Source organism: Aedes albopictus, chromosome 2 (assembly GCF_035046485.1).
Source record: "Aedes albopictus strain Foshan chromosome 2, AalbF5, whole genome shotgun sequence".
NCBI lineage: Eukaryota > Metazoa > Arthropoda > Insecta > Diptera > Culicidae > Aedes > Aedes albopictus.
The window spans coordinates 200,048,991-200,058,573 of NC_085137.1; the positions used below are offsets into that span (position 1 = coordinate 200,048,991).

General features: G+C 41.8%; 1 protein-coding gene across 1 annotated transcript; it reads right to left on the reverse strand.

The window, feature by feature from the left end:
- Positions 1 to 479: 479 nt before the first annotated feature.
- LOC109400327 (very long-chain specific acyl-CoA dehydrogenase, mitochondrial) lies at positions 480 to 8,567 on the reverse strand. Its single transcript, XM_062850973.1, has 5 exons — positions 8,281 to 8,567; positions 2,998 to 3,202; positions 2,707 to 2,925; positions 1,539 to 2,588; positions 480 to 1,224 (listed from the first exon to the last, which is right to left on the reverse strand). Exons 1-5 carry the CDS (start codon positions 8,343 to 8,345, stop codon positions 871 to 873), a joined length of 1,893 nt encoding a protein of 630 aa, XP_062706957.1. The 5' UTR covers positions 8,346 to 8,567; the 3' UTR covers positions 480 to 870.
- Between the last annotated feature and the right edge of the window lie 1,016 nt (positions 8,568 to 9,583).

A 9,583-nucleotide genomic window follows, 5' to 3' on the forward strand; every position in this document is an offset into this window, starting at 1 on the left:
TGATGGGGTTGCGTGTTTGATCACGACAATCCGTTTGCTGCATCTTTCTCGATTCGCTTCAGCAAAAAGGAGAAAATATGAACGGAGTGAGGCGAATATACCGATCCTTGTAGGACGAAAAAAGTTCTCTCTTCCGACCTGAACTCTACAAACATTGTCTTTCATTCCAAACTTTCTTCTTTCCAGCAAATGCTTGGCAGATACTTAGACTTTGTCCATAAACTACGACAAGCAACGGTCTGAAGTTAAGAAACTAAGAATTTGGAATATATTGCGAAATATTGTCCGGCGAAGGTTTGAATAACAAAAATAGAAACACAAGGTTTACCGTATTATCGACAGTCGCTGAGGATAAATAGAAATTATATTTCAACCCTGGGCACGATTTCACTAAAACGAAAGAATTGTCTTAAACTTTACACACGCCTGGTGCAAAAGTCGTTGCAACCAATAAGGTTGTCATCAAAATAAAATCCATTTGTGTTATAGTAAAACCTAATATATTTCTGAAAATAAATCAAACACTGCATTCTTAAAATAACGGTATGTACATCGAACAAAACGTAAAGTCTGGTTATTATGCCTAAAACTCAAAATCGTAACATAAGTTAGTGGATGTCGGTGAAATTGTCTATCTAATTTTTCCATCTATCGTTCATCCCAAATAACAATCAACTTGCATACATAGTCAATTGGAGCAAAGTCCAACTCTTGCAGCCGTCGCAAGCGTTCTTTCATTTAGTATAATCGATTTTGGGGGTTTTGGTGAATATTTGACACTGTCGTGCTGCAGGATTCCCTAATTGCATTTTCGCTAGAAAACCAATATGAACCACCTCGTTTATCCTAAGACCTAACTTACTCCTTTGATTAATCAATATCCAGCGGGTTATTATGCGCGATGCCATTGTGTGCACAAATGTTCTTGGAAATCTGCGACATCTTGCCGTAGTTCTTCGCGAACGAATCGGTATTGATCTTACGGATATTGACGCGCACTCGGTCGGCCGCTTCGTGGCACCAGGCTTGCGCCATCAGGACTTCATGCTCGGCCGATGGAAGATTCTTCTGAACGGCTCGAGACGCCCGGGAGAGAACCACGGCCATGGCGTAGGTGTCGATGGCAGCATCGGCCAACCGGTTCAGCATGAACTGCTCCTCTACGATGCCCTTGCCATGTTTGATCAACAGGGATTCCACCGCTTGACCGAAGATGTCGATGCTCTGGAAGAGTAAGATTGGGAGACATTAGATGGACTGCGAGATGATTTGTTCTATGGGGATCGTCCAATCAGAAACGAATTTAATTTCGTTGGTGCCTACATACTATGTATCAGCAAAGGAGATTGAGCGATTCTGAGCTCGGAATGTACAAGAACTATCCATACGTCATTTGAAACCTAGATTATCTCAGTATTTCAGTTGTTAGACCTTCCGAATGCGATTTCGAATGGGTCATTGTACTTCCGGGCTCAGATGCCATACATACAGAAAAAATTGCAATGAAATTAAAAATGATGTTATTTAAATGCATTTACCTCAGAGCACTGCTTGGCCGATTCCTTGAGTGGACCGGCAACGAATGGTGCCAGGTCGGTTCCACCGTATCCGATGCTACGAATTGCTCGTCGGGATCCCTCCTGCAGAATCAACCCCAAGTTAGCAGCCGGGTTTTTGAACGCCTTCTGCAGTTCTTTCAGATGCGATCCAGCGTACTGGATGCCGGTCAAGGCGACAAACAGCCTCAGAATATCGTTGGTTCCCTCAAAAATTCTGAAAATCCTCAAATCACGCATAATACGCTCCAATCCGGCGTCTTTCATGAATCCCATTCCTCCGAGAATCTGAATCGCTTCATCGCACACGTACCACGCCGACTCCGAGGCAAACACCTTGGAAATGGCCGCCTCCAGATGGTAGTCAGTGGAACCGGAGTCCATGTTTCCAGAGATCATGTAAGCCATCGATTGTGTCGCGTAGTGATGCATCGCCATACGGGCTAGCTTCTCCTGGATTCCACCGTACGTCTCCAACTTGCGTCCGAATTGGACTCGATTCGTGGCATGTTCGGTGGCCTTCTGAATACAAGCTCGCATTGTACCGGACAAAGTAGCGGCCATGCCGAATCGACCATTGTTCAGGATGTTCATGGCAACCTTGAACCCATTGCCTTCTCCTCCCAGGACATTTTCAATAGGAATCTTACAATCCTCGAAATAGACCTCAGCCGTGTTGGAGCACTTGATACCCATTTTGTTCTCCGGAGGTCCACTGGTGACTCCTCCGAATCCGCGTTCGACGATAAACGCTGTTACCTTGTCCTTCTTCTGTCCGGTACGGGGATCCTCAATCTCAGTTTGAGCGAAAACGGTCATTATGTCCGCAATTCCACCGTTAGAAATCCAGATCTTGGATCCATTCAAAACATAGTGCTTGCCGTCTGGGGTCTTCACCGCCCGGCACCGGATTGATCCGGCGTCCGATCCGGAACTCGGCTCAGTCAGCGCAAACGCTGCATAGGTCCGTCCGGTAGAAACCTTAGGCAGGTATTTTTCCTTTTGCTCCTTAGTTCCGTACAGCAGAATTCCCTAGAGAGATAAGCGATAGAGGGCGTTTGAAAGATGTCTGAATAAACATGATTCTTATCGGTTCGGCAAATCAGTTTGTGTACAAACGAACAAATCACGTGCCTCGATTGAAACTTACTTTGAAACCAATACTCTGATGTGCACCGATGAAGATTCCCAGCCCTAAATCCTGTCCACCGATGATGTCGCACATTCGGGAGTACTGTGTGTTGTTCAAACCGAGACCACCGTACTCCGGAGGAACCTGCAGCGAGAAGGCGCCCAACTCCCAAAGGGCATCCGAAGTGGCTTCATCGATGCTTGCAGTGGTGTCGTTTTTCACCGGATCGTTGACTTCCTGTTGATTTTCGTATCAGTTAGTGATCGTCATTTCATTACATGGCAGTAAAACTCGGTCGCAAAGACAAACCTCAAAAAATCTAGTCACGGGATCGACGAAAGCGGCAATGTATTCCTTCTGTTCGGCATCGAGCACTTCCGGGTACGGGAACACCTGAGCCGGTTGTACTTCACCGCGGAAGATGTTGGTCAGGAAGGACATGTTGGGTTTCTTGTCGTCGGCCACGGCACGATTTTCGGCGCGCTTCTGCGTTTGCGGTGCCGCCGAAAGGCATCTGGAGAAAAGGACATACAATGTTGCAGGATTTAGGATATTATCAATTTTTATGAACTTGCTTTTGCTTCAGAAGAAAATATTGCTAAGGATTCATAATTTGAGAAAAAAATGAAATTTAATCGAGATTTCTATTACATTATCAATATTCTGATTTTGCAGAAATCGTTAAATTTTGTTTTATTCTTTTCAATCACTTGGAAATCTCAGAAATTTTCTAATACTGTTGATTATCTTCTCAAAAATTCGTCAAAACGAAAATTCCATGTTATCATTACGTGGAGCCTCGTAGCCGTGCGGTTAGGGTCACCAAGCTTATAATCGCACCATGCTATGGGGTGAGGGTTCGATTCCCGCTTCGGGCGTTGAAACTTTTCGTGAGAATAGTTTCTTCCCCATTTCCACTGGTGCATGCTCCGTTGTCCCGTTGTCTAATGTTAAGTTTACAGCCGAAAGCTGAAGACGTTGTCCGTGTCTTTTTTTATCATCAGGCGTAGAATCAATCAAGTACCACATGATACACTCGAAAATGATTAAGGAATGAATTCAATACCAAAAAGTACTCCAAAAGAAAAACAATTTGAATTTGACAATTTGTGAGTCCACAACTTGGTAGTAGCTTTCAAAATAGCTCTACTGTTCATGAATTCTTACGTCATGTTTCCACGTGGTGTGAAAGTAGTAGTAGTAAATTACTACTAGTAATAGTTCAGCTTGCTGTAAGTTTTCGCTTGTCAATGAACCCGTTTTACGTATCCTGTTAAACGCATAAGATGTTTCCAGCTCGAAAAGTTACAAGGGTCTGATGTATTACAGTAGTGTAGTAGAAAGCTGGGTCGGAGTACCTCCTCGGTGTCGTCACCCTTATGTATAATTTCAGGTCATAATTGTTTAGGCTTCCACAGATGTTCTGGACCTCTGACCCATCTGCTGATTGAAGTCAGATTCGATAGCTGCTGCCACTTGGTTCCGTCGTTCGTCACGTTGAGTTTGGAAGCAACACATTTCCAGTCCCAGCTTTTCGACGATTCCAAGACAAAAAACATGCACTTGAACTTCCGTTTTTTGAACCAAGTGATGTTGTAGCCTGCATGCCATTCTTCGTATTGTATGTCCTGTCCCCACCAAGCTACAGAGCGCTATATTTCCTGCAGAACAGTTTTCAGATGCATCAGGTAGTTCGATGTTAGTTCTAGAACTGGGAGGAATTCTGTCGACTAAGGGAAGCTGGCAGCAATATTCTATCGGCGTAGCAGTCTCTTTTGGAAATCAAAAGCTAGTTTGTCACAATGCCAGACGTTTCGATGTATTTAACACCTTTTTCAAGGATTCATAACACATAATGGAAACCCGTCCGAAGATATTTTCAAAATGTCTACATAATGTTCTTCATGATTAACTTCTTCTTTCTTTATTAATAATCCAGTTTGTCTAGGCTTATTAGCAATCTTGAAATGTCCTGGATCTCTGTTCTCTCTCTCTCTCTCTTCTTGGCGTAACGTCCTCACTGGGACAAAGCCTGCTTCTCAGCTTAGTGTTCAATGAGCACTTCCACAGTTTTTAACTGATAGCTTCCTTTGCCAATGACCATTTTGCATGTGTATATCGTGTGGCAGGCACGAAGATACTCTATGCCCAAGGAAGTCAAGGAAATTTCCTTTACGAAAAGATCCTGGACCGACCGGGAATCGAACCCGTCACCCTCAGCATGGTCATGCTGAATACCCGTGCGTTTACCGCCTCAGCTATATGGGCCCTGGATCTCTGTTCTTCTAAGAGTAAACCTTCAGTTGAATTGTTTTAAGTACATCCTTGCCGAAACTGCCCGAAAATTAGAGCAATTTCTGAAGAAATCACTTCAGGAATTCCTGGAGCAATCCATGGAAGAATTCCCGGAGCAATCCGTGAAGAAACTTCTGAAAGTATACCCGGAGGGAGGATTTCTTGGATAAATTCCGGGAGGAATCCCTAGAGAAATTTCTGAAGAAATCTCTTAAGGAATTCCTAGATAAATTTCTAGAGAAATTCCTGGAGAAATTCTTAGAAAAAAATTCTGAAGATATTTCCTGCGGAATTCCTAGAGAAGCCTTAAAGTAATTTCTGAAGGAATCATTGGAGAAATTCCTTGAAGAAATCTCTGAAGAAATTCCTGGGGGAATCCCTAAAGCAATTCCTAACCCCACGTCTCCACTTGACAGAAACTTCTTGCCATATTGCTGCCAGAAAGAGAAAACGTAACAAAAATGATCAACACTGCTGCTTTCCATGCAAACAGCGAGAGAACATTTCTGTCATGACACATCTGTCCAGCAAAATGGCAAGACAATTCTATCTAGTAGAGACGTCGGGTAAGAAAATTTCTGAAAAAAAAAAACTTGAGAATTTCCAGGAGGATTTCCTGGAGAAATCTTTGGATGAATCTTGGAAGGATTTCCTGGAGAAATCTCTGGGAAAATTCCTGGAGAAATCGCTAGAGGAATTCTTGAAGCAAATCCTGGAGGAAAATCTGGAGGAATCTCTGAAAAAATCCTGAAGAATCTCTGAAGTAATTCCTAGAGGATTTCCTTCCTGGAGAAATTACTAACATGATTTCTGAAGGATATCCAGGAGAATTTCCTGGAGAAATTTCTGGAGGAGTTCCTAGAGAAATTCCTGGATAAAATCCTGGAGCAATGCCTGGATGAATTCTTAGGGAATTTTTGGATTAATCTCTAGAGAAATTTTGGAAGATTTCTATTTCGATTATTTTTAAATTTCTGAAAAAAGACTTGAGTAATTCCTGAAGGAATCCCTGATTTGTGTTTATTATAGATACTTTAAGCCCTTTGCTGGTACGTCTCTCGGGAATCCCTGAAGAAATCCTGGAGGTATTACTGGAGAATTTCCTGGAAGAGTTTTTTTTTAAGAAATCCCTGAAGGATTTCCAGAAGAAATTCCTGGAAAAATTGCTGACATAATTTCTGAAGAATGTTCAGGAGCAATTTTTGGATCAGCTCCTGGAGAATATCATGGATGAGTTCCTGAATAAAATCCTGGAGGAATTCCCGGAGGTATTTCTGTGGGAATTGCAGGGGGAATCCCTGGAGGAATTTCTGAAGGATTTCTTGGAGAAATCCTCGAAGGAATTTCTGAATGAATCCCTGGGGAATCCTTGAAGAAATTCTTGTATAAATTCTTAGCGAAATTCCTGAAAGAATCCCTGCAGTAATTTTGTGAGAAAAATCTGGAAAAAAATCCTGGAGGAAGCTGTGGAAAATTCTAGAATGTATTGCTAGAGAAATGCCTATAAGAATTCCTGAAATAATCTCTAGTGAAACTCCTGGAGAAATCTCTAGAGGAATTACTGGAGAAATTTCAGGCGGAATTTCTGGAGGAATCTTTGGAGGAACTCCTGGAGGAATTTTTAGAGAAATTCCTGCAGGAATTCCCAGAGCAATTCCTGAGGAAATTTTTGGAGGAATCTCATAAAGAATTCGTAGGGGAATACCAGGAATCTTGAATCTTGAAGAAATCGCAAATAGAATTCTTGGAGAAATTCTGAAGAAATCCTTAGAAAAGTTTATTGGAAATCCCCATAGCAGTTCCTGAAGAAATCCCTAGAGGAATTCCTGAAGAAACTCCTGAAGGAATCCCGGTAGCATTTTCGCGAGGAATTCCTCAGGGAATCCCTAAACAGTTCCTGGAAGAAGTATTGAAATAATTCCTGGAGGAGTTCCTTAAAGAATAGAAGGAGGAATTAATGAAGGAATCCTAAGAAGAGTTCGTGGGGGAATCATTGGAGGAATTTTTAAAATATGTCATTCCAGAAAGAATCACAGAAGGGATTCCCAAGTGAAGCTTTGGAGAAATTCTTGGAGGAACGCCTGGAGGGTATACCTCCCCTGTCCCCCTCTGACTACGCACCCTAAATACCTTTGGCTGAATTGTAGCCGATGGCTGAACTGTAGTCGAAAAAGTACTTAATTGTCGTTATAGCAACACTAGGTACTACCGCATCGAAGGGAACGATTTCCCTATACTTCGTAACGCACCACGTAAAGGTGATCTATATTCTATCCCGCAATATGTAATATGCAATATTCTTAATCAACTGCTTCTGTTAAACTCTTGTTAAACTAGCAGGCTTTATTTTGGCTTTGAATTATTATTTGTGAACTGGGCGATTTGGTAGATAATTCTTTTTCTTCATTAGCTTAAATGAGATATTGTCGATCCCTGCATGTTAAATGACACAGTTTTCTTATTTTCATAATTTGTGTCTAAAACTTGACTGATAAGGTGTAAATGTACCTTTGAATGGTATTGAGTATTTTAGAAGATAACAGTCGAAAAAAAAATGCGACTTCAAGATAAAACATTAGCAAGTACCCCAAAATGATAAGATATGATAGTTCAATGATAGATTGTAGATATTGTGTCTGATAAAATCGTGTTTATCGTCCGTTGATAGTCTCAACTGGGCCTATGCAATCGAAAACTCATCGCAGATTACTCATGCTCTTTCCGCAAACGTGTTTTTTAATCGCTACTTATAGTAAAAATGACCTTTGCACAGCCGTTCAAGCCAGAGCGCGGTGCGCTTCAAACAATGTTTCACCAGTTTCTGCCAGTCTACACACCCATAAAGGCCGATAAGCTCAGCTGTGCAGAAATGGCTTATAGGATGTAAGTTCACAGCTGTAGAGAGTATTTTCTATACATTGCCATGCGAGGAGGATCTGCCACTAGGTACTTGATACGTCACTACTGTGCTTAGCGCATTCACACATACCAGTGAGTTGGTTGTTTACGCAAATTGAAGCAATCTAGACGAAAGTCCAAAGTCTAATGTTTATTTACCCACAACCCATCGAGAAATATTTATATTTGGCACATGATTTCCTACCGAACTAAACCCCCCGTACATATATAGAGCAACCCTACGCATAGATAACGTGCTGATCATGACCTATTTTGATAACACCCATAGTTCGGGAAACCAATCATGTAACATCCCTGACCTCGACTGCTGGTCAACGTAACAAAGAGACACTCATCTTTTATTCTACTGCCTGTCCCCTTCAAATACGTGGAACCTACCTTCGAAGCTCGATGGCTTTCACCTTCTGGCCATTGCGGATCACAACCTGTCCCAATCGAAACATCTTTGCAGAGCCGATGTGGTTGAGTATCGTTGCAAAACCAAATTATCAATATGCACAAATTAAAATTAAAAATAAATCACAAATGCTCGACAGTCAATGCACAAACAACTAGTTAATATGCGCTTCTAGCTTCCTAATAGTGTGGACGAAGACCACCAATCTAAGCGGTGAGTATTGCTAAAGGTTCAGAAACGAACTGATTGACCAAGCTCGTACAACCTACGTGGTTACTATACTGTAGGAGCTCGTTGACAATTAATGACAGATAGATCTGTTTGTAGTAATGAAGGTTTTATGGAAGCTGAAGCTTTTTCTCGTATAGGGGAATGCGCAATCGAGTACGCTAGCCATGTTGCATCTGTGGTCCCCTCGGAGTAGAGACGTTTCGTTCATTTGTTTTGCGTTATCGTTGTGTGAAGTGAACTCGATGATTTGATTGAACTGTTGAGTAAATCCAATTGGGCAATTTTCAGTTAGGCATGTTACTGCCATGTAAGATGGTTTCCAAATCTTATTAGAACAGCTATTTGGGAGGGGTTTTAATTTAATAAACGTTAAACAGAACTGGTAAAAATCCCCATTGCGAATAACATAGGAGAAAATACGACTCGATACAATCTCGGCAAAGACCCACGCGACGAAATAAGGACTACGATTGGAAACTTGGAACATGGAATTGCAAGTCACTAGGCTTCGCTGGATGTGACAGGATAATCTACGACGAACTACATCCCCGCAACTTCGACATCGTGGCGTTGCAGGAACTTTGTTGGACTGGATAGGAGCAATGAACAACAAAAAACAATTAATTTATTAGTAAATTTAAACGACACGTTGGTTCAGAACAAACCAGTTTACGGTATATTCAAACGCATATTTTTAATTTGAAACAACTGATCGTGGCGGTTGTTTCTGAAGCTGTCGTACGAAACAACCATCACGTTTGTTATTTCAACCAAATGTTTTGTTCTTTTTACCCGCAAGCTCAGAAACACAACAACAAACTATGTTAGTTCAGGGATCAGTATGTTGGCTTCAGAGGTACGTTCTCCTCCATTTGGGAAATTTGTGCCATAAACCCACATAATGACGAACTGTAAATGTTGCGTTTCTCATTCTGTACATGACCATTAACAATTGTCGTTTAACGATTTTTCAAACTGTCCGAGACAACAGTAAGCTAACAACACCACGTGCAGATTTCCCAGTCTGACAAATGGTAATCCGCCAAATTACAG